The 26,018-nt window shown below is 42.2% G+C and overlaps 1 protein-coding gene across 1 annotated transcript in view; it reads left to right on the forward strand.

Annotated features, from left to right (window-relative positions):
- The window catches only part of LOC109925625 (coiled-coil domain-containing protein 149), a 135,275-nt gene that overhangs the window by 90,216 nt on the left and 19,041 nt on the right, over window positions 1-26,018 (forward strand). Inside the window, exons 9-11 of the mRNA XM_048604901.1 lie at window positions 1,458-1,602; window positions 6,890-6,966; window positions 21,400-21,504. Coding sequence (XP_048460858.1) covers window positions 1,458-1,602; window positions 6,890-6,966; window positions 21,400-21,504 — 327 coding nt within the window. The remainder of the gene's footprint in view (window positions 1-1,457; window positions 1,603-6,889; window positions 6,967-21,399; window positions 21,505-26,018) is intronic.

The following is a 26,018-nucleotide window of genomic DNA, read 5'->3' on the forward strand; positions in this document are numbered from 1 at the left end:
TGTTCCAATATGAGTATGTATGACCTAGAGCATTAACTGTTTCTGTCTCCACAGATGCTGTCATGCCTATTGTGAATTTCTATTATTTTCTGTTTTTATTTCCATTTCCCAGGACTCCATAGTATTTTGCTTTTTGATGTATGGACATGGCTGTGTCTACTATTTTAGTTACTGCCTCAAAAAAAATTATCAATTAGACATGACCTACTTAATTCATGTTGGCTATCTCTTAATTTGTTCAAATTTCTCTTGCGCTCAGCGATTCTGCTCTTGAGTACTGATTCCAGTTACTTCTACACAATTGATGTTCGATTAATAGGCCTATAATTTCCTTTTTAAGGGATCTTGTGGTGCAGTGGTAATGTCTCAACTTCTAGGTCAGAACAATGATTTTTGTGTCCCTGTTCAACATCAGTGACCACTCATAATTGCCTCAATCTCTGCAGATTAAGAGATAATGTTAGTTAATGTTCCTCCTTCTTCTCATTGCCATCTGACAACCCTGCTGAGTACCATGTAAACACAGATATTTGGTGAAGTCAGATTCAGTAGTAAATCTCCTCACTTTTCCCTCACCCCCACTTTTGTCCCATGTTTCCTGATTGCTGTTCGTGACTGTTAGTGAGAATAAATACTTGCTTGGAATACCAGCAAGAATCCTTATCTTCAGGAGAAGAGGAAGAAAATGATGCAGTTTAATTAATTGAAGATGGCTGAAAAGCTGCCAATTTTCTTTTGCATAATTTGGGAACAATCTGAACGGAGACCAATTATTAAAATGTGCATGTTTTTCAGTCAACCCAGGCTGATGAAGTTGCATTAAAAAATATGAGCTGTTTGATGGAAATTAAAGTTGATGTAGTGTGCAGCATATTAAAGATGTTATTGGAAAATTTTTTTAATAAAAAATATTCCTAAATGTGTGACTGACTCATGTAACATTTTGATGAGTTAGAACTGGTCTGATGATAATTAATACTAAAGGGAAATTTGTTGCAGTTACCCAAAGCTCATTGTGATGTTTGACGTAGCAGGATGGTTATCGTCAATTAAGTCTGTAGTGCTGCAGCAGTACTAGAGTATATTTTTAATGTGATGCAGTTAACTTATCAGACTGTAAACTCATACTTTTAGTGGGGAGCTGTATTCCGAGAGAATGCAAATCAGAAAACTTAGGATTTTTGTAGTTCTGTGTCCAGCCCAAGCTCTTTTTGAGTACAGGACCTATGAATTTACTCAACAATTCTAAAGATATTTGTTGGTTACAAAGCAAGTGGAAAGTTAACGAATATTTTCAGCAATAATAATAATAAAAGCTAAAGACTGAAAATTAAATTTATATATGTATTTATTGATTTTACTAAATTTTCTGAGAGGAATTTGAATTTCAAAATGTCTGCTTTTGTTGACTAGGCAATTAATAGTAATTGATGTTGTTTTATGTGTCTTGGCTACAGTCCAGGAATTACTGTCGGAAGATCATGGTTGTAGTCTGCCAGCCACTCCACAGTCCATTTCAGATCTGAAATCATTGGCAACTGCTTTACTTGAGACGATTCATGACAAGAATATGGTTCTTCAGCATCAACGGCAGACTAACAGGCATGTATTATATCTGGCTGATAACAGAGAGCCACTCATACTGTCCTTTTAAATGTTTTGATTTCCCAATGGAAGAGATAAGACCATTATTCCTATTCTATATTATTCCTGGAAACAAGGAGATTGAATTATTTTGTTATTGTTTTGATCAAAGATTTAGTGCTTCATTGCCACTAAATTGATCAGTGAGTTGCAAAGCTATTTTTTCTAACTGAATAAGGGCTTCTCACTGAGAAGCACAGCCCTGTCCTTATCTTCCAACCAAACAAATATCCTGAAAATGGGAATTTGGAGGAGATGTCTGCAAGCCTCATCTGAACTTGACTCTTCTGTATTTCCCCACCTTCATTTTGTTTTTAATATCAATATCAATGCAAATAGTTCTTGAAACGTATTCTAATCCAGACTTCTGAAAGTGTATTTTCAGACTTTGTATTGATATTCTTTAAAGTCTACATCTTTGCTTTCAAGGATACTGTCACCCATAAGTAATTGCCAGCCCGAATCTCAAATGTATATGGAAATTATCATATCTTCCAGATCTCTACAAGCCAAAATATATAATTAAATTTATTTGCATTTCAAAAAAAATGCTGCAGAAATATTAGACAGATGAGTCAGTATAAGCTGCAAACTTTTGACATATGTACACTTGAATTGCCTTTCAAAAGAGTGAATTGGACTTTCAGTCTCTTGACGTAAAACAGCAACTTTCACTGTACTGCTGAGGTAATGAATTACACATATCGGAGTCTTTCAATCTAAATATTCTCTAGATGTCAACATGACCTAAAAACACAGACATCCACTTCCTTTATATTCTTTATTTCTTTGAAGATCAAAAGAACAGTCTGCAACACATGACAGTGATGGAGATTATCTTGACATCTCTTTAAATTTAAACAATAACATAAAGGTGAATTCCCTGCTGCTTCCATTTTGGATCTTAGCTGGGTTAACATGTCCATATACATACCCAATAAATTAGTCAATGTCGTGTAGAAGGAGGCCAGTGTGTCTGTGGAAGATGTCCATGTAGCATTCCAGTTGGTCCAGTTCTCCTTCTGTATCCTGATAGCCTTACAAACTTATTTCCTCAACTACCTGTTGAGTTTCATTTTGAAACCATTGACAGTCTTTGCATCCAAAACCCTGCGCACAGCGAGTTCCAGATCATTATCTGAAAAGAAAATTCTTCTTCACATTTCTATACATCTCTTGCCCAAAATTTTAAATTTCTGTTGCTTAGACTTGACCACCAGCTTATGGGACCAGTTTTTCCTCGACTCCCTTATCTCACTTGCCAGAAACTTTGTCAATCAAATCCCCACCACTCAATTGCCTTTGTTCCAAAGAGAACAACCCAGCTTCTCTAACTGGACCTTGTTAAATCCCCCCAACCCTGAACCATTCTAATAAAATTCCTCTGCACCCATGCAAGGAACTTCATATCTTTCCTATCGCATGATGATGCAAACTAGGTGCAGTAATCTAGTTGTTACCTAACCAATGCCTCGTCTTATGAAGCTCAAGAACCCAAAAGCTTTTCTAATTAACCCTCTCAATGAGTCCTGCCACTTTCAAAGATCTGCGCTCCTAAGTCCTTTTGTTTATGCACACTATTTAGCATTGTGCCATTGGGTGGAATCTACTGCTGTGTCCATTGTCAGGCATTGAAATGGGAGTCATGTCCAGAGGGTTGCGGGGGGGTTACCATTATACAGGCCATCACGCTGTTCTCAGGTCATTACATATGCATGTGCATTTTTGCGTGAGCACAATGGTGAATCTATTTGCAGGAGACTCGAAGAACAGGTGAAGGGCAGCTTAGGGAAGAAGGTGGTGTTTATCCCTCTTTCTGGAGAGAAAAACACGAGGATCAACCCAAAGCACACGGAATTGGATTTGCTATCAAGAACGAACTTGTCAACCGACTCTCCGAGCTCCCTATTGGCATCAACGATCGCCTCATGAGTCTTTATCTAAAACTTGCCGTGAACCACCAGCGATGAATGTCTATATTTCAACTGTCAATGCCACAGATGAGTCCATAGAGTCACATCAACTCTAACCTCCCAGTTTGCCTTGATTCCTTGCAATTTGCCTACTGGCGCAACAGTTTCACACCAGACGCCATTTTCCTAGCCCTACACTCATCCCTGGAACATCTGGATAATAGGAATACGAAAGCCCGGCTTCTACTTATTGACTCCACCTTCAACACTGTAATCCCAATGAACTTAATCGCCAAACACCGATACCTAGGTCTCTTCGCCTTCTGCAACTGCAGCTTCCTGACTCACGGACGTGCCCCATAAGGATGAGTACTCAGCCCCCTACTGTAGCTCCTATATACTCACGACTGTGTGGCCAAATTCTAACTGAACTCCATCTACAAGTTCGCTGACGACACCACTGTTGTAGGCTGGGTATCAAACAAAATTGAGACTGAACACAGGAAAGAGTGCTTGGTGGCATTGTGTAAAAATAACAATCTCACCCTCAATATCAGCAAAACTGAAGGGCTGACCATCGACTGCAGGAAGCAAGGAGGAGGGCATGCTGCTATGTAAATCATTGGAGCTGAGGTGGAGATGGTCAAGAACACCAAGTTCCTAGGAGTGATAATAACCAACAATTTGTCCCTGACCACACATATTGATGTAACGGTCAAGAAGGCACAACAACGTGTCTTCTTCTTCAGGAGGAAATTTGGCATGTCCATGAGGACTCACACTTTTACAGATGCACCATAGAAAGCATTCTATCTGGATGCATCGTGGCTTGGTACAACAACTGCTCTGCCTAGGACTGTAAGAAACTACAGTGAGTTGTGAAAACAGCCCAGTCCATCATGCAAGCCAACCTTCCACCCATTGACTCCATCTACATTTCTCTCTGCCTTGGAGAGGCAGCCAACATCATCAAAAACCTCTCTGGCTCTGGTTATAATCTCTTCCAACTTCTTCCATCAGGTGGAAGATACAAGAGCTTAAACACGTGTACCATTATGTTCAAGAACAGCTTCTTCCTCACTGTTATGAGACTTCTGAATGAACCTCTCAAATTTCAAATGTAATGTTGATCTTGCTTGTTGTGCACTTTCTTTGCAGCCATAACTTTGTATTCATCGCTCTGTTCAAATACCCTATGATCTTTGAATGGTATGACCTGTCTGTACTGCATGCAAATCCAGGTACATGTGAAAATAATAAATCAAATCAAATCATAGAAGGCTTCTATTCCACCGTGGACACTACACTCACTAACATTTTAAGGAAGGTAAAATTATCCTGCTTTGAGACTTCAACACCAGGGTTGGAAAAGATGCTAAAATCTGGAAAGAAACCATCGGAAAGGAAGAAGTCAGGAATTGCAACACCAATGGGATGTTTCTGCTCACCAGTGTGCTGAACACCAGCTGGTCATCATCACCACAATGTTCACCAAAAAAGACAAGTTTAAGACTTCTTGGAGGCATCCATGATCAACCATTGGCACATGATTAACTCTGTCTTCATTCGATCTTGATACCAAAGGGATATCCTCATTACCAAAATGATGACAAGTGCAGGCAACTGCTGGACAGGCCACAGGCTCATCCACTCCACAATTTTCATCAAATGCCACCAGAAGCAGCTGAAGAAAAGGAAACAAGGTTGAGGCTCAGATCCATTCATTGGTATGCTTCTGCAAGGGCAATAAGACGTGAAGATTCTGTTCCAAGAGACCATCCGCATACTGAAGTTCCACAAGCTAGGACAGTGTCTTTTTCTTCTTGAATGTCAACCGGTTGAGGTTGGAAAGTTTTCTGTCCATCCAATAGACAATGTCTATACCACTGGGAAGCTTCATCTTGACAAGATGAAGAATGATGGTAATGAAGGTGGAGAAAAGGGTTGGGGTGATGACATATCCCTGCTTGATCTCATAGAATTCTGTCATATTACTGTCAGTGAGGACTGCTGGCAACATCTTGTCATGGAGGAAACTGAGGATGTTGATGAATTTCACTATTGACTGCTGGGCTTTGACGGGGTCTTCCATAGCACTTCCCAATTGACTGAGACAAAATCCTTGGTCAGATTGAGGAAGGCCATATAGAGTGGTTGGTGATGTTCCTGGCATTTCTCTTGGAATTGCCAAGCAGAACAAAATGTTATGGGGTAACAAAGGAGCCTCATGATAGAGGCAATACTGGAAATAAATAAAATAAGTAACGGTCAAAACTGTCAGGCAATAATTGTGCCTGGAATCACGCTCAGAGCTGCTTGTGACTGCAGCTGTGGCCCTCTTATTCCTGAAGCTCCCTGATCGGAGATTGAGAGATAGGTTCAGTGGTTTCCCAGTCTGACACTGGGATGCTGCTTGCAGGTACCTCCTAGGTTTCAGCCTTGGAGGGTGGTGAAGGCATTTTGCCATTAATTAATCCCTAAAGCGATCTAATTGGCCATCCAGCACTGCTGCATGGATAGACCCTGTTGCATAGATCATAGAATCCCTGCAGTGTCCACAAAGTCCACACTGAACCTCAGAGCATCCCACCCAGACCCATCCCCCTAGAACCCACCTAATCTACACATCCCTGAACACTACAGGCAATTTCCCATGGCCAATCCACCTAACCTGCACATCTTTGGACTGTGGGAGGAAACCGGAGCACACCCACACAGACATGTGGAGAATGTGCAAACTCCACACAGACAGTCACCCGAAGCTGGAATCGAACCCGGGTACCTGGCACTGTGAGGCAGCAGTGCTAACCACTGTGCCACCATGCCGCCCCACCTCTCACAAGATTGCTCAGACAGGAACACACTCAGGAGCAGACCTGACCCTCTTCAAATGTTTTACACAGTCCTGTCTCCAACTCTGGTTATAATTAACAGCACTGTCTGGTGATTTAGGCAGTTTGCTTCATAACAGGAGTCATAGGAAATCACACAGAAAGCATTGTAGGTAAATGCACAGAGATATCATTTTTAATATATTCTAGATGACAGGCACTGTTGTGAGTGAACCCACTTAAGTTAGGAGTTGGCCATGCTAGACTTTTGAAGTTTGTTTTTATGGTATACATCAGGATGAAAACTGTTGGCTCTATTGTTACTCATGACACATGGGACTAATATTCTTTGATCAATACATGAAATGATAATACCAGTGTGTTTATTGGTTGATTCTATATTCTTTGTTGTGGCAAAGTGAATGTTTAAATCATTTCATGAATATATTGAAAGTAGCATTTTTCAACAGATGCTCTTTGAATTTATTCTCATCTCTGCAGAATTCTGGGAAATCGTGTAGCTGAACTGGAAAAGAAACTGAGAACTTTGGAAGTTTCTGGTTTGTGGAGCCTTCCAGGTGAATTTGGACCCTTTGAATCTTATTTTCATTTTCTAAAAGTTCTTTGCAGTCTTTTCCATGTTTGTTGTTATTTCTAGGTTACGTTTTCAAACACTTCGAAACAGAAGTTTTTTTTTTAACAATGCCATGATATATAAAATTATTCCAGATTCTCGTCAAGTGTATAAATGAATGAGATTGAAATGAGATTTTACTAAATATTGTATCAGTACAATTCATTATGTTATTCCAATTAGCAATAGAAATTGCTGTCCATGTGTTTATGACTGTTCATGACTGTTAATAATATTTCTGGACATTTTGGCAGTACTTTCTTGTGCTAGTGGTTCTGAATGTGGTGTTCTGTGTTTGTATTTGACATGCTTGGTTCCACACTTTCATCTCCCAGCACTCACTCCAAAAATACAAAGGTCTTTGCAAAAAGCAGTGACCCATCGCATTATAAGTGTCCCATGCTTTGTCTCATAGCACACCTGAGTACATTTTTGAAATTTGGTCTCAAATTATGCCACGTAACACTCAAATAATTTACTTAAAACATTTATATGGAATCATGCATTTTACTGTTATAGGGTAGAAATGAACTAGTTTAGTTTTTAAAATGACAGCAAATTACTGTTCTTAAAATAAAAGAGAAAGAAGTTAAAAAGAGTTAGCTAGATTTTTCTAAACTGCGATCCCATGCTGGAATGCCTGGCTTTTCAAGTTAGTTGCAATATTAGTCCTGATATTCCAATGACTAGAAAGCTGTTGGAGCATCCTAGACTGGAGATGCACATCAGGATGATGTGGAATTCCCAATGCAGTTGACTGTGTGGTAATTGCCCAGGCAGTTGAACATGCCAATTCGCAACTCTCCTGCATCTGGAAGCCTTTGAAAAAGCCCCATTTATGTTGGAGATTTCAATGATGTTCTGACTCACTTAAGCTTAGTTACCCAGGAAATGTTAGAAGATTAAAAGAATACATTCTGGATAACTATTAAACTGAACCTCCCCCCACTCCCAGACCCTTGTATTCTTTTACAGATGCGATCCAATAGTCCTCCCCACCCTCACTCCCTGATCTATCTGGGCCCCATCCAGAACCAAGAGCTACTTATTACATCCCTCCAATCTGACATTGCTGGGACACCCTTCCAACCTGACCCCCTGACCTATACTAAGCACTCATCCACTTAAGTATCACCCTAGCCACCTTACTCAGCTGGTACCCTACACCCCTTCACCCACCTGGTGTCCCACCCACCGATATCTACTTGGCTTTCTCCCATCTTACCCACCAGCCACCGCCTAACCATCTGCCACCCTATATCCTCATTTAGCTTAAACACTCACCCTTTGTCAATCGCTATCAAAGTAGCTTTGGGACCTTTAACTCCTGAAATATGGCAGCAAGTGTCTAGAGAAAGGGGTGCATCTTGACCTGCAATGCTAACCCTACATTGAGTGGATTTCTCCCAGTTTCTTCTGATGGACTTATTTGGGATGATCCAGACTCTGAATTTTGGTTGGAAAAATCGCTGACAGAAATGTGGGCAATTTTAAACAGGGTAACTATCAGTTGGATCTGTTCTGATGGCCATAATTTTTAGCTTTTTATGATTAGTATACTGGCCAAGACAACATTTGTTGATCATCATTCAGAAGTGTTGGTGAGCTGACTTCATGAGCTTAAGCAATCCATGTGGTATAGGAAGGGAATTCCAGGGTTTTGATCCGGCAGCAATGAAATAACAGCAATTTATTTCCAAGGCAGGATGGTGTGTGACTTGGAGGACAATTTGCAGGTGATTCCCATCCATCTGTTGCCCTCGTACCTTTAGATGGTGGAGCTTATGGGTTTAGAAAGTGCTGTTGAAGGAGTAGTGATGAGTTGCTGCAGTGTGTCATGTAAGTGGTAGACACTGCTGCCTCTGTGCATCAATGGTGAAGGAAGTGAATGTTCAAGGTGGCAGATGGTGTACTAGTCAAGTGGGCTGCTTTATCCTGGATGGACCCAAGCTTCTTGAGAGTTCTAAACCCATCCACACATATGGAAGTCATTGCATGATGTGCCTGAGTAGTGTTTTTTGGATGGTGGACAGGCTTCTTGAAGTCATGAGCTGAATCATATTTTGCAGGATTCCCAGCCTCTGACCTGCTCCTTTAGCACAGTATTTGTATTGCTGGTCCAGCTCAGTTTCTGATGAACGGTAACCACTAGAATGTTGGTAGTGGGGGATGGTAATGCTATTGGAAATCAGGGAAATATGGGTAGATTTTCTCCTGTTGGAGATGTTCATTGCACAAATATCACTTTGCACTTACCAGTCCATGTCTGAGTGTTGTCCAGGTCTTGCTGCATATGGACACAGATTGCTTTAGCATCTGAGAAGTCTTGAATGTTACTGAACATTTGCAATCATCAGCGAACAACCTTGCCTCTGACCTTATGATGCAAGGAAGGTCATTGCTGATACAGTTGAAGATGGTTGAGCTTAGGACATTACCTTGGGGAACTCCTACAGAGATGTTCAGGGCTAGGAAGATTGACTTTCAAACACCACAACCATCTTTTTTGCTAGGTATGACTTCACTCAATGGAGAGATTCGATTCCCAATTACTCCAGTTTCGCTAGGGCTTCTTATTACTACATTTGTTTGAAGGCAGCCTTGATGTCAAAAGCAGCCACTCTCACCTCACCTCTTGAATTAAACTTGTGTTTGAGTCAAGGCTGTAACGAAGTCAAGAGTTGTGTCTCCCTGTTGTTGTGGTAGAATTGCCATTGATGGTCTGCTGATGTGGACTGCTCTCAGTGCTGCTCTGGAATATCCTGTGTCTGGATATTCAAGGATATTAACATACAGAAAGAATTCTATAATTTGCTACTTTACTGTGAGAAAAATAATGCCCCAGATCTTACGACTACAGTAGGACGCCCAATTTTCAGCCCCCTATTAGACAAAGAAACACTTACTTATCTTTGCAGCAGTTCCCTGTCTGAGCCTTCAAATTGTGCAGCTTCCCAGCTGAAACAATCTGGTCTAGGCCAGGACTCCATGCAGTGAAGTGGGTCAGTGTTCACACTACATCCCTTTTATCAACACAAGGTGCTATATTCCAAAGGTTTGAAGATCCAAAACATACCTTCACAGATGCTGAAGGAAGATAAATGGGAGAGAGCGTAAAGGAAGGGGTAATGGGGGCTATGGTGTCAGATGGGTGAGGGTTGAGGTGGGATGGGTGATTGGGTGGCAAGTAGTTCATGGGTGGCATGCTCGAGGCATGAAGGGTTAGGATGGCAGCTGGGTGGGGGTAATGCAGTGGCAGGTAGGTGAGGGGTTCTGTTACTAGGGTGGAAGATTTGGCTGGCAAGTTGGTAGGAGGTAGAGGGTGTCAGATGCAAGAGGGAGTAGGATGACTTGTAGACGGGGTTCTGCAGAGTGTGGGGTAGTGATAGGATGATGGGCAGGGGTGGGATATAGGTTAGAGCGACAAGTCAGTTCGGGTCAGTATGGGTCAGGAAAGCCTGGGTAAGTAGTGGTTCAAAGGGATTGGGAGTGGAAGCTGTGTAGAGATCAGGAGAGGAGCTGGACGTGTCTTGTGTCCATGAGGGGTCTGGGAGATTGTAGGGTCAGGAGGTGGTGAGGTCCAAGTGAGGGACTGTGGGGTTAGGGGATGGTAGAGCTGGGATGGGGTGTGGAGTGTTTCTTAGGGTTGGGTATCTGTGGGAATTAGGGCAGGGGTTCAGGGATAAGGTGGCAATGTGAGTTCAGTATGTCAGCTTACCAGTTATCTGGGGGTTACATTACGTTTAATCCCTCTAACCTTTCCTCAGGAACTATTAACTTAAGTATATTGGATCCCTCTGGACTCAGAGTTTAGGACTTTTTCAGATGGTTCCAGATCCAGGTAATTGTCCGTCAGATGTTCCAGCCTCCAGGGTAATTCCCAGGGAGTTAGCTGCACTCGGACATCCACATGGTCTCAACTTGCAACTTGTGTCTACCTTACTGCCAACAACTATTTTCCCACCACAATATTTGAGTAAATATTGTTATGTCGTTTTTTTGTGAATTTCCTGTGTGTCAAACCATTCTCCAGCCGAGCAAAATAAACAAACTCTGGTCTCTTCCAATGTTGCAATAATTCATCAATGCTTATACATAAAATACAGCCACTTGCGTTGTGCCACTTACCTTCTGCAAATTGATCTCTTCACTTAAATTCCACTCCACTTATGGAAAGCTTCAGCATTATGTTTACATAGTTAACAATTAATGGTTGCACACAGGTTGAAATGGTAGGTTTTTTTCACAGTAGTGGAGGGTATGCGGTGAAGTGGGGAGCTATGGGATTGGGGGTGGTGGATGATGGTTGTGCTCGATCAGAGGCATTTTCACTGTGGGAGTCATGCAGAGCAATTCTCTTCTGTGCTGGCAGAGATGATTGAAGATGAAAATTTATGTTTGATATGGGGGAGGGAACAGGTATGATTTTCTGGTGGGACAGAAGTGCAGATAAGGGCCAGAACAGACACTGATTTCTTTCTGTACAGGAACCGTAAATTCTCATTTTCCAAGCTGAGGTGAATGAAAGAAAAGTGGTTTCATAAACTGAAATAGAAATTGCTGGAGAACTCAGGGGAAAGCAGAGTTAACACTTAGAGTCCAGTGATCCTTCTTCAGGACTGATTGCAGCTGGGATAAGGTTGGTATTTATGCTAAAGAAGAGGGTGGAGGGGGAGGTGAGCGACTAAGTGGAGGTGGAGCCCAGAGACAGAGAGCTATGATCATAAGACATAGGAGCAGAAACTAGGCTTTTCGGCCCATCGAGTCTGCTCTGTCATTCAATCATGGCTGATAAGTTTCTCAACCCCATTCTTCCGCCTTCTCCTCATAACCTTTGATGACCTTAGCAACCAAGAACCTATCTATCTCTGTCTTAGATATACTCAATGACCTGCCCTCCACAGCCTTCTGTGGCAGTGAGTTCCATAGATTCACCACTTCCTGGCTGAAGAGGTTTCTCCTCATCTCTGCTCTAAAGGGTCTTTCCATTTACTCTAAGGCTATACTCTCGGGTCCTAGTCTCTCCTGCTAATGGTAACATCTTCCCAACATCCACTCGCTCCAGGCCGTTCAGTATTTTGTAAGTTTCAATTAGATCCACCCTCATCCTTCTAAACTACATCGAGTATAGACCCGGAGTCCTCAAATGTTCCTCATATGATAAGCATTGTATTCCTGGGATCATTCTTGTGAACCTCCTCAGCACCCATTCCAGGGCCAGTACATCCTTCCAGAGATATGGGGCCCAAAATTGCTCATGATGTCCTAAATGTGGTCTGACCACAGCCTTATAAAGCCTCCGAAGTATATCGTTGATTTTATATTCTTGTCCTTTCGAAATAAATGCCAACATTGCAATTGCCTTCCTAACTAGTGAAACCTGCAACTTAACCTTAAGAGAATCCTGGACTAGGACTTCCAAGTCCCTTTGCACTTCAGACTTCTGAATTTTCTCCCCATTTAGAAAATAGTCAATGCTTCTATTCTTCCTACCAAAGTGCATGACCTCACACTTCCTCACATTGTATTCCAGCCTCCACTTCTTTGCCCACTCTCCTAACCTGTCCAAATGCTTCTGCAGCCTCCCTGCCTCCTCAATACTACCTGTCCCTCCACCTATTTTTGTATCATCTGCAAACTTAGCCAGAATGCCCTCAGTTCCTTCATCTAGCTCATTAATGTATAAATTGAAAAGTTGTGGTCCCAACACTGACCCTTGTGGAACACCCCTAGTCGCTGGTTGCCATGCTGAAAAAGACCCTTTTATCCCCGCTCTCTGCTTTCTGTCAGGCAGCCAATCTTCTATCCATGCTAGCACCTTGCCTCCAACACCATGGGCCCTAATCTTACTGAGCAGCCTCCTGTGCAGCACCTTGTCAAAGGCCTTCTGGAAGTCCAAATAGGTGACATCGTTGGCTCTTCTTGTCTAACCTGCTCATTACCTCCTCAAAGAATTCTAACAGATTTGTCAGGCATGACCTCTCCTTGACGAAACCATGCTGACTTTGCCCTATTTAACCATGCACCTCTAAATATTCAGAAATCTCATCCTTCACAATGGACTCCAAAATTTTACCAACGACTGAAGTCAGGCTAATTGGTCTGAAATCTCCTGTCTTTTGCCTCACTCCCTTCTTAAACAGTGGGGTTACATTAGCGATTTTCCAATCCTCTGGGACCTTCCCTGATTCCAGTGATTCCTGAAAGTTCACCACTTAACGCCTTCACTATCTCTTCAGCTATCACCTTCAGAATTCTGGGATGTAGTTCATCTGTTTCAGGTGATTTATCCACCTTCAGACCTTTCAGTTTTTCTAGCACCGTTTCCTTGGTGATGGCCACCATACTTACCCTTGCCCCGCTTACTGTCTTGAATTTTTGGGATGTTATTCATGTCTTCCACTGTGAAGACTGACACAAAGTACTTGTTCAGTTCCTCCGCCATTTCTTTGTTCCCCATTACTACTATCTCTCCAGCATTATTTCCAGCAGCCCAATGTCCACTTTTGCCTCTCTTTTACCCTTTATGCATGTAAAAAGACTCGTGCAATCTTCTCTGTTACTGGCTAGCTTACCCTCGTATTTAATCTTCTCCCTCCTTATTTCTTTCTTAGTTGTCCTCTGTTGGTCTTTGTAGGCTTCCCAATCCTCTGGCTTCCCACTGCCCTTTGCCACATTATATGCTTTCTCTTTTGCTTTTAAGCTGTCCCTGACTTCCTTTGTCAGCCATTATTGCCTCATCCTCCCTTTAGTATGCTTCCTTTTCCTAGGGATGAAGTTTTGCTGTGTCTCCTGAATTACTCCTACAAACTCCTGCCATTGCTGTTTCACTGTCTTTCCTGCTAGGCTCCTCTCCGAGTCAATTCTGCCCAGCTCTTCCCTCATGCTTCTGTAGTTGCCTTTATTCAGCTGTAATACTGTTACCTCTGATTCTATCTTCTCCCTCTCAAATTGCAGATTAAATTCAATCATATTATGGTCACTGCCTCCTAAGGGTTCCTTCACCTTAAGTTCCCTTATCAAGTCTGCCTCATTACACATCACTAAATCCAGAATTGCCTATTCCCTAGTGGGCTCCACCAACAAGCTGCTCCAAAAAGCCATCTTGTAGACATTCCACAAATTCCTTACCTTCTGATCCACTACCACCCTGATTTTCCCAGTCAACCTGCATATTGAAATCCCCCATGATTACTGTAACCTTGTCTTTGACCCAATGCTGTTTCTTGCTGTCTATTTAATTCCGTTTCTTACTAATAAGGCAGCCCCACCCTCTCTGCCCACCTGCCTGTCTTTTTGATAGGATGTACATCCTTGGATAGTTAGCTCCCAGTTCTGACCCCCTTGCAGCCACATCGCCGTGATGCCCACCACATCATACCTGCCAATTTCAATCTGCGCCTCAAGCTCATTTACCTTATTTCATACACAGCATGCATTCAGATACAACACCTTCTCACCTTCTCTTTTTCATCCCTTTATTCAATGTGCTTGAAGTTACATTCCTAACCCTTTCTAAACACTCTGTCTTATTTTGTGTTCTGGAGACTTTAATAATCTCTCCTGAGTTCTCCTTTCTTTTCATTGTTTTTCATATTTTTCCATGAAGTTGACTCCACTCCCACAGATATTAACCTTTTACTATTACTAGTTTAAAGTCCTGTTGACCAGCCTATTTATCCTTTTCACTAGAACATTCATCCCAGTTCGATTCAGGTGGAGACTGTCCCAGCGGTACAGATCCCTCCTGTTCCAGTACGATGCCAGTGCCCCATGAAAAGGAACCCCTCTTTCCCGCACCGCTCTTTTAGCCAGGTGTTTACTTCCCTTATTCTCATGTCCCTATGCCAATTAGCGTGTGGCTTGGGCAGTAATCCAGAGATTATAATCTTTGAGGACCTGTTCCTTAATTTAGTTCCTAGCTCCTGATAATCCCTAAACAGGTCCTCTTTCCTCGTCTTGCCTATGTTATTTGTCCCGACATTGACCACAACCATGGAATCCAGCCCCTCCCTATCCAATATCCTTTCAAACTGGTCAGAGATGTCTTGCACCCTGGCACCGGGCAGGCAACATACCATGCAGGATTCTTGATCCTGCTTACAAAGGATACTATCTATTCCCCTAATTATAGAATCCCCCACAACTACCAGCTGTCTTTTTGCTCACCCCTCTTGAATGGCCTCCTGTACCATGGTGCAATGGTCAGCTGGCTCATCCTTCCTACACCCTGTTCCTCATCCATACAGGGAGCAAATACCTTTTGCCTGTTGGACAAGGTCAAGAGCTGAGGCTCCTCTGTTCCTGACTGCAGGATCCCTCTGTCTGCCTCACTTGCAGTCACCCCCTACTGTCCCTGGCCACTGACCGAATTTGAGGTACTTAATCTACCAGGTGTGACCGCCTCCTGAAACAGAGCGTCTGGGTAGCTCTCCCGCTCCCGGATGTGCCACACTGTCCAAAGCTCAGACTCCAGCTCATCAATTCTGAGCCAAGATTCCTCCAGCAACCAACACTTGCTGCAGATGTGGTCACTGCAGCTCGCAATTGAATCAGCCAGCTCCCACATCATACAGCTACAGCACATCACCTGCCCAGCCATTTCTACTTAATTAATGTATTAGTTAGTTAATCCCTAGTTAGTTAATTATTTATTAATTGGTTTTGCACTGTTTTTGTTTTCAAGTTTTGGACAGATTTCATACCAGCCAATCAGGTCACAGCCCTCCTGTGACATTATTTTTTCAGTTTGGCTTCAGTTACTCTGCACTCACTGCTCCGTGCTCCTCCCTCTGATTTCACTCCCTGGAAACAAGGACGCGAATCCCCGAGATTAGTTAGTTAATTTCTATACTCACTGCTCTGTGCTCCTCCCTCTGACTCTGCTCCCTGGAAACAAGATACGAAAGGGGTAGGTAGACAGGAGATTATTGACAGCAGGCTAGGACAGAAGAGAAGTTGAATTAGTAACAATAACAGCTGAGCATGGGAGAGAATGGGTAGACTGTGCTGAAAGCAACCTGTGTCATGATAGAACCAGCTTGTGGGGGTTGGGTTAAAAACATAGAAGGATATAATCAGGCTTTAAAGTTACTGAATCGATGTTGAGCCCTAAAGACTGCAGGGTTCCCAGGAGAAAGATGAGATGCTGTTCATCAAGCTTGCACTGAGACACAATGGAGCTCTGCAGCAGGCCTGAGACAGAAATATTGGCGTGGAATCATTGTGGTGTGTTGAAGTGGCAGGCAACAGGGAGCTCAGGGTCATGTTTTACAGACAGTAACCAAAACTGGTTTCATATCTAATTTCTTATGTTGGGCAGGGAAAACAGCCAAAATAATTTCTCGAAGCTGGAAAAGGAACAGTTGCTTCTCTGCAGGTTAATCACAGTTCTTCTTGTGCATGGGAGCAGTACTTCTTTGCTTACTTTGAATAGGAGATCAAGCTAGACTGTCTGCTGTGTTATCACTGGTCCAGTAGATGAAGGAAAGAGGATGTGAACAAGAGACCGATGAAAATGGGAATGGCAGTGCAAGAGTGTGTTGAAGATGGATTACGAAAGGTGGAAAATTGGAGAGAACTGGTGAAAGAGGAAAAGGGGCTGGAATGGGGTGGTAAATGTGAAGAATATTTGGGGTATTATTGAAATCATAGGAACATTGTGAGATGTCTACGGTTGAACCATTGTTCATCAGAGGAAGACGGTTTCATAGAATTCCTACAGTATGGAAACAGGCCCTTCGGCCCAACAAGTCCACACCGACACAAAGATCATCCCACCCAGACCTATTCCCCTAATCTACCCATGCCTGAACACTACGGGCAATTTAGCATGGCCAATCCACCGAACCTGCACATCTTTGGACTGTGGGAGGAAACCGGAGCACCCGGAGGAAACCCACGCAGACACGGGGAGAATGTGCAAACTCCACACAGACAGTCGCCCGAGGGTGAAATCGAATCCAGGTCCCTGGTGCTGTGAGGCAGCAGTGCTAACCACTGAGCCACCGTGCTGTTTCAAAGTCAGAATACAAGGTCATGAAAATGGGAGGACCCGGTAAACTGCAGGTCATTGCAGAGGATATGGGGTTGTGGGGAATGGGATACAAGAGAGGTCCAAGGAGCAACTTTTTGACAAAAGGCAGGGTTAAAGCGAACATGCCCCTTGACGCAGGTGGGGCTTATGCTAAGTTGCTTCCAATTGCGAATGGAAGACCTTGAACATCCTCTTTGAAGGGGACGTTTATTTAAAATGAACCTTTGTTGGAGGAAGGGAACAATGTTTTAACACATTTTGCAGGTGGACAGGAGGCAGAACGTGATCTGGCTGATTTGGTTATGGCTGAATGTACTTTTGGACAAAGCCTACCACTTGTTGCGATATTACCAGTCTGCAGTCGTTCTCTTCTGTCTCTCAATGATTAAGGGTTTTTGCTAGATTTTTCATTGCTACTCCAGTCATTTGCCAGGCATTTTCTCTGCTGCTAGTAGAGTTGCTGTGGAACGTAGACCTCCTATGGGAGGAGGAAGAGCCAATGCTGACTGTGAGGATTTCTTTCTAGATGCTAATCATTGTAAGCTGGGTCATACATACCTGAGTAATGCGCTTTCTCGGGAACCTTTCAAGCATTGCCATATGAGTGCTGCTGTGGACGACTCTTGTTGCTTTTGTTCTCTGTTCTCTGCTTTTATCCAGATAATTGCCTAAGGGAATAACTTAAATGTGGATGGAGAATGTTTTACTGCAGTCTTTTATGTTCTATTTGCATGTTTTGCAAAGTCACCCCAATATGGCCTTGATGAACTTAAATCAGCTTGAAGCAGTTTGCATTATTCAACTACACATTAGAAAAATTGCAACAGCGTTTAGCCACCACGCACTTGCTTGAGTAATTAGCACTGTGGTAATGTCCTGACAGGAATATCAGATCAGAGTTACCTTGATCATCACTTCCATTTGTAGAAGTTGAATTAACTGACATAACCGAGATATCGTTATACTGTAGTCTGTTTCCAAATATGCTGAGCCCTTGGCAGAAATTCTACGCTATAAATGACAAAAGACTACTTATACATTTATCATGGAAAACCTTCTAAGTTCCCTATATGTGATGTATTTTCCAAATACATTTGGAACATTCAAAAATATTGGGTGTAACAGTTATGGGGAGGCAGGAAGAGAACAGGCAACCTGGGAACAATTGTAGTCAACAAGACCACACACAGGGGTATCTAGTCAGGCGTAAAGGTAGGACTTCATTATGCTTTTAATTTTTCCATTTCCTGCCCTCCAGCTGGCTGTATTGTCAATGTGGCCAGCAGTCTGAAGGAAGAAGCATCTGGGCCTTGTGATCGGAGCCAAAAACCCTTGGGAATATTTCCCATCAGTCAGTGCAGGGGGCATGAGGGGAGAGGTTTGGTAGTCAGGGCTGGACCGTGAGCTATGGGAGTTTGGATAATTGTGCCAGAATGAGAATGAAGCTATCGAGGCTGTGGGTGCAAATGGAATCCAGCAATCTCAGCAGTGGGGAAAGACAGAAGTCTTGAGCAACAAGGGGGAGACTGAAAGGCCATTGAGGTCCAAGGAGCATTGCTAGTCCTGAGAAACCTGTGTGGCTCGGTATATATTCTTAATCAGATTGCCAGTACGGTGTGCAAATCTGATTCAAAAATGATAACAAAGTATTCTACCTCTCCACAACAAGACTCTCAGTTGTTCTTATAGTCTACTGATCTAGAAAAGCTAATAGGTATATTCCTATTATTTCATTATTTACCCCGTCACCTTCTCCTGTCTGTCATCGGAGTTTGGGTTTAATATCAAGGCCACTGTGTTAATTGTAGGTCTTGTATCATTTGCTTTGAAAGTGTGTAAAGAGCATTTTTGAGTGCTCAAATTAAGCCATTTGTATACCTGTTAGTACACTGTGAATAATCTTATTGTAATGTGAGTGAACTCAGTAAAAAAAAAGTGGAAACTACGTAACAAACATATTAAATCAATTATTCAATGTGTTATGTGATTTTCCTTTCTCTCTCTCTTTTTGTTTCTCACAGTAATGGCATTTCTTCTGTTTCCTTGCTGCCCACAGGTCTGAGCTACAATATCTCAGTGGGATTAGGGAGTAGGTTTTGCTTATACTATACTAATTTAGATTAAGATTATAATTGATGTATGCATCAATGTTATTACCTAATGCTATTATTGTCATACAAATTGTAACTGATCAAACATAACCTGGCATTGGATACATCTTTTCAGCAGCTATAGTATGTTAACATAGGATTAGGCACAGGCCATTTGGCCCATCGAGCCTGTTTTACCACTCCGAGGTAATGGCTGATCTGCAACCTAACTTTAAATACTTAGTATTGTCCTATAACCTCTGATTATTTCAGCTGATAATCTCAATTTTAAAACTAACAGTTGATCTAGCATCAATTTCCATTTATGGAAGGAAGTTTGAAAAAAATTCCACAGCCCTTTACATGAAAACATGTTTCCTTAGGTGGATAGAGGCAACAAGTCTAGCTGCTGAGTTGACAGCAGGCGATATCCTTGTATGACCTATTTTGGGAAAACCCACCATATGAAGTGGCGCTCAGGCACTTAATTGAACAGGGGCAGACCTTTCCACAGATCCACAATCTCAGATTGGAATTCATAGTCAAGAGGCCAACAGCTCCATTAAATGTCAGCCTATGCATCACCTACCCAAGGCCTAGTGTTGTCTCTGGATCCCAGGCCACAGAGGGATGATGATTTTAGGGGAGGGGAGGAGAGACCGGCAGTAAGGTCAGGGTTCGGATCTCAGTGGGCCCCTCCTTTTATGATGCTGAGTTCCTCAATCAGACACTGAATTCCCAGGGGTTTGCTGTCTTGCTCTTCACATAGGGAACACCGCACCCATTACTGGATCATTACTATGGTTGACAGCCCACTTAATGACCTAAATTGATGACAATGCACAAAGGCTGACCCACAGGCCTTCCCACCATGGAACCAACCCAGATGGAAGTGGGAAGGTTCTGCCATCAAACTCACTGTAGGAAGGACGTCAAATTCCATTCCTAATTTCAATCCTGAAAGACCACACTCTAATTTTTAGACATTTCCCCTAGTCCCAGAATAAACAACAAGGATAATAATTTCACCTAATCTACCCAATTGATGCACTTTATATCTTGAAAACGTGAATCAAATCACCTGTTAATCTCTCCTCATAGTTTAATCCTTGGAGTCCAGATATCATTCTTGTAAAACCATGCTGCACACCCACCATACAATTGTGATACTTACACAATAAACTAAAATTAAAAGTTATCTCCCAGATGGTCAGTGGCATTGTGTAACCACAGCAGTCAGTTTAAAAATGCACATTTAATAGTTTAAATGAATCTAGATTATGGGCTGCAAATTATGAATACATAATCACTAATACATTATCATTTCTCCACACTGTTGGTTATTGTCTTCAATCATATCAAATTGGTGACAGGGAGAGCCCAGGAAAACTGTGATGTGACCATAATACTGTTGTGCTTGACCATTCTCTCAGCAGGTCAGAGCACAAAACTGTTGAAGCAGCATAGGGACAGGAGGAAATGACTTGTGAATATTCTAAATAATGTAGCCAGAAAGGATAGCTTTATATATTTTTACTCCCAGTTTAGAATATCACATTCTGAAAAAACATATTGGAATTTGGGAGTATGCCTCTGTTTTGTATTTTTTTAAATCTATTAATTTTATTGGTTGGAAAATAGAGGAGCAGCAAACCAAATTCCTAATGCGCAGTACTGAAAGGAAAAGTTCTTTGCTTATGTCACAAACTTGTAAAAATGATCTGTCTATACTATTTAATCTTATTTACCTCACTTAGTAGAACTGTGTGAGTCTAAGAACATGTTTTATGTACCACTATGAACAGTTGGGTTCTTACCTAGGAACCATTGGATGCTAATACAGAGCATCTAGAATTTGAAATTATTTCAAGTGGCTCCAGGCCTAAATCAGTAAAGATATGATCTTGTTCAGATGCATTCTGGGTACTGTCAAATGAAAATTCACTTTGTTGTTCCATTATTTAGCCAGTGAAATAATGATCAGCACCGTGGAGTGCAGTTTATAAATTAATTTAAACAAACGTGGAGTGAAAAATATTCTGGCATATCTCTGGGTCAACTGCATTAGGTTACCTTGATTTGTGTTCATGTACATCGTTTAATTAAAATCTTTATTTGTGCTACAATGAATACATGACTTGCATTACTCTTGCATTGAAAATAGTTTCAAGTGATAATTTGTAACAGTTATGCTGTAAACAATTACATTACAACTACTTTTCATTTCCCTTCTGGAATCCATTTGTGACAGCAGGAGGGAAGGAGACTCTAACATTAACTGATGCTGCCGTACCTATGGATGCAAGACCAAAGTCACCTCTGTACCTGGATATCGAACAACAGCTGCACAAGAATGGTGAGTTGAAAGAAAAATGAGGGAAAAGAAAGATTAGCATTTATGATATTAACAGGTGTATGGTTAATGCTTCCATCTGGCATTGCCTTTTTTGAAATACAGATCAACATTAATCACAAAATACATTAATTATATATTTGTCTCGCTACATAGTAAGTGAGAAGATGTAATTCTTTGACATGTTGGATGGTGGCACAGAAAGCAGTCACACATTTAGACAAGGCCTGGTACATTTAGGAGGGAGAAGGAAATAGAAGAGTACAGGACCAGGTCTGAAGAGACAGTGGGGTTATCATTGGACTAGTAATTCCAGGCCCAAGCTAATAGTCTGCGGACATGAATTCAATCCTACCATGGCAGATGGTGAAATTTGAATTAAATAAAAATCTAGATTAAAATGTTAGACAATTGTTAAATAGCCGAAACAACTGGTTCACAAACATTCTTTGGGTCGGGATTCTGCCGTCAGGCTGTTGTAGCCATAAAACATTTTAACAAAAACAAAGTCGCTGGAAAAGCTCAGCAGGTCTGGCAGCATCTGTAAAGGAAAAACAGAGTTAATGTTTCAGGTCCGGTGACACTTCCTCAGAACTGATGGTGGCTGGGAAAACATCAGTTTATATGCAGAAAATAGGGAGGTGGGTGGGGTAGGGAGTAAACGATAGGATAGAACCTAAAGAGAGAGAAGAGCAGTTGGACAGACAAAGAGTTGATAACGATCAGGCTGGGAGGGTGAATAGTTGTTAATGTGGACTATTAGTGACTAACAACAGGGGATGAGTAATGGCAGGCTATGTGGTAACAAGGCCTGGTGTGTGGGGTAGGGGGCTGGGACATGGGAGAGTTTAGGCCCAAAAATTATTGAACTTGATATTGAGTCCGGAGGGCTGTAGGGTCCCCAAACGGAAAATGAGGTGTTGTTCCTCCAGCTTGCTTTGAGCTTCGCTTGGACACTGACTGCAACAAGCCAGAGACAGAGATGTTAACGCCAGGGTGCGTTAAAGTAGCAGGCAACAGGTAGTTCAGGGTCTTTTTTGCAAGCAGAACATAGATGTTCTGCGAACCGGTCACCTCGTCGTCTCGTTATCAACTCTTTGTCTGTCCAACTGCTCTTCTCTCTCTTTAGGTTCTATCCTATAGTTTACATCCTACCCACCCCCTCCCCTTTTTTCTGCATATAAACTGACGTTTTCCCAGCCACCATCAGTTCTGAGGAAGGGTCACCAGACCTGAAACGTTAACTCTGATTTTTTTCTTCACAGATGCTGCCAGACCTGCTGAACTTTTCCAGCAACTTTGTTTTTGTTCCTGATTAACTGCATCCGCAGTTCTTTCGGGTTTTATAAAACTTTTTAAGATTGGTCCACTTCAGTTTGTGGTTAATGATAACTGCCCCCTTGCCGGGTCTAGCTGCATCTGGACATGGACTGCTTTAATATCTCAGGAGTCACGAATGGTGCTGAACATTCAGCAATCAGCAGCAAACGTCCCAATTTCTGACCTAACAGTGGAACAACAGTTGTTGATGAAAGATAGTTGGATGTCGGATGTTGGAGGCAGTCTGCAGTGATAGGGCTGTTTTGATGCAGGTGTATTGGCCCCACCTCTGAGCCAGGAGGCCTATGTTCATTCCACTTACTCCAGCTGAGTGTGATGGCATCTCTGAATGGGTTGGTAAGAAAATACCTACCCAGAGGACCTCCTACAGAGATGTCTTGGGCCTGAGCTGATTAATCTCCAGTAATCACAATCAGCTTCTTTTGTGCTAAATACCAGTCCAACCAGCAGAGAGTTGTCCCCTGATTCCCAGTGACTCTAGTTTTGTTATAACCCCCTGATGCCACATACTGTCAATTGCAGTCTTGCTGTCAACTGCAGTCACTCTCACCTCATCTCTGGAATTCAACTGTTTTGGCCACGTTTGAAAAATTGCTGTAATAAGGTCAGGAACTGAGAGGCAGGAACCCAGACTGTGTGTCACTGAGCAGGTTATTGCTGAGCAATTCCTGCTTTATCCCACCGTTGATGACCTCTTTCACCACACACTGATGACTAGCATGGTAATCGGGATTGCTAAAACTCCCAAGGGGAACTGCTAAAGCTCGAAAGGAGCGATCCAAAAAAATGTGTAGTGTTAAAAATCCATGCTGGGTATTTTTGCATTCCTGTTGGCAAAAGCCATTATTAAGATTTCTGCTGCATGACTCAGTTTCCCAAACTATTGTTTTCAGAATGGACTGTTTATCAAGTGAGCATTTTAGTGGATAGCTGCAACTGCTTATACAATGGAAACGTTTGTTTTTATAAAGGATTAAGCATTTAAGTTAAATGTTTGTTTACAGAAGGAATTAGTTGAATGACTTGCAATGTATTGATTTTTTTGTATCAATGAGAGCTTTTTTCACTCGTGAGATCATCAATAGGCACAAATTGTTATTTTCTGTCAGCCAGCCTCATGGTGGATACGAGGTGAGTTGATGCAGAGAGGGAAGGTCAAAGGGTGCTGAGTGGTAAGATAAGAGTTATTACTGAATTGCCATGGGAGATGGGTAAATGCACATAGAATGGCATGGTGGTCCACAGGGCCTTGGTTAATGGATAAATGTGTCCAGGGTGGCCTAGGGGTATAAGGCACCGTGGGTACAGCGGCATAGGTTGGCAAGGAGAGTGTGGGGAGCCTGCAGTGGTATGGTGGCATAGGTGGGACGTGAAGATTGAAGTGGTGAGAGTAGGAGACTTCTTTTATGTTTAATCTTTATGTTTACTTTGAGCACAGTATCAAAGTTACCAGGCAGGCTTTTGCCCAGCTTGCCTTGGGAATTGGTATCTTTCTGCGCTCTTCCTCAATCATGTAGCTCAAATCCTAGTGCACTTCCCTGTATCAAGAACAGGAAGTGAAGGCAACCAAGTTTGAAGGGTGGGTTTGTGGAGCTGGGATATGCACACGACTGCGCATCTAACCCAAAAAATAAATCTGAAGATGAGGCTACTGTTGCACAATCATGTCAAGCTCTCTGTGCATATCCTACACTGGGAGGTATCAGTAGTGTGGAACGGGAGCACTGTGTTAAACCCCATTGTCCAGTACAACAGCAGGTAGCTATTGCAGCTGTTGCTGGTGTTCTTAATGTTATTGGTGCTGTCCCTCTTGTTCTTCATCTGCTTACACTGCTCCCAAGCTGCTGTGAAGTGTGGCAACTGGAAAGTGCAGATCCAACAAAAAGTTCGACAAGGTAGCAGAAATGACTGCTAAGGGATGAAAATGCACTCAGAACCCTAGGTCCTGTGAGCAAAATTCTTTCACTTAAGCAAAGAAGCATCTGTAATAGTTCAATATTTAAACACCTACCAGTTTGCCAATGTCACAGTTCAGTCCAGTGCCCATTCTCCCCTTTCTGTGTTGACTCTGGTAAGCTTCAGAGAGTTGCAAAAGCCAAGGCTGTGGTTGTTAAAGACAAATTTGTGGTTAAATCTTTAACTAGTTTCAACTTTTCATCTGATAATTGGTAATCTGCATGTACTATGAAGGTTCCCCTCGAGCGTCAAATGGCAGCAGTTAAATCCATTTTGTCGTACTTCTGATATAGCAGCAATTCTTTCCAAGTTTAGCCCACTGCAAATACCGACACCCATCACCCGCATGCAAGTTAAGACTCCCATCATGTCAATATTGCTGATTAGTTTGGATAGATAAGAAAGGAATGGGGTTGAAGGTGTACAGGAACCAGTGTGAAAGTGTGATTTGAACTTCACTGATTGCAAAGGCAACATGGCCTGACTATTTTAAATAATCAATGGCTTCATCTAAATCAATCATGGTGATTATGAACATCAGTGGTCCTAATGTGGGATTCCACTTGTGACCTGACTCCGAACAGATCTATTCACATTGATGACAATGCTCTTCCTATTAAGTATAACATTGACAGCCAACCACATGTAGTGCAACTACTTCCAATAACATTGCATATTTTATTTTGATGATTTTTTTTTTCTTTTTGGAAATAAGATATAAATCCTATACATCCTTTTGGTTCCTACCCCCGCAAAATCAATCAGGTAGTAAAATAGGACTTGATTTTTCATTAAGTAATAACTGCCAAACTCTCAAAAGTTATAAATTTGACCCGTTATAACATGTTCCGTTGGACTGGATTTTAAGGGGTGAGAGGGTGTATTGCATGCTCCCCCCCTTTTACAAAATTGGGGTGCCCATGCCACCCAGTTTTCACAGTTAAACTAGTACCATTTGCCTGTGTTTGGTCCATATCCGTCCATACCTATACCATCCATGTACTTGTCTAAATGTTTCTTAAACGACAAAGTTGTACTCATTTCCATCACTACATCTGGCAGTCCATTTCAGACACTCACCACTATCTGAATGAAAAAGTTGCTTCTCTGGAACCTTTTGTATCTCTCCCCTCTCACCTTAAACCCATGCCCTCTTGTTTTAGACTCCCTACCATGGGGAATAGCTGTTGGCTACCTACCTTATCTGAGCCTCTCATGAT

This window comes from Rhincodon typus, chromosome 1 (genome assembly GCF_021869965.1).
Source record: "Rhincodon typus isolate 14 chromosome 1, sRhiTyp1.1, whole genome shotgun sequence".
NCBI classification, from domain to species: Eukaryota; Metazoa; Chordata; class Chondrichthyes; order Orectolobiformes; family Rhincodontidae; genus Rhincodon; species Rhincodon typus.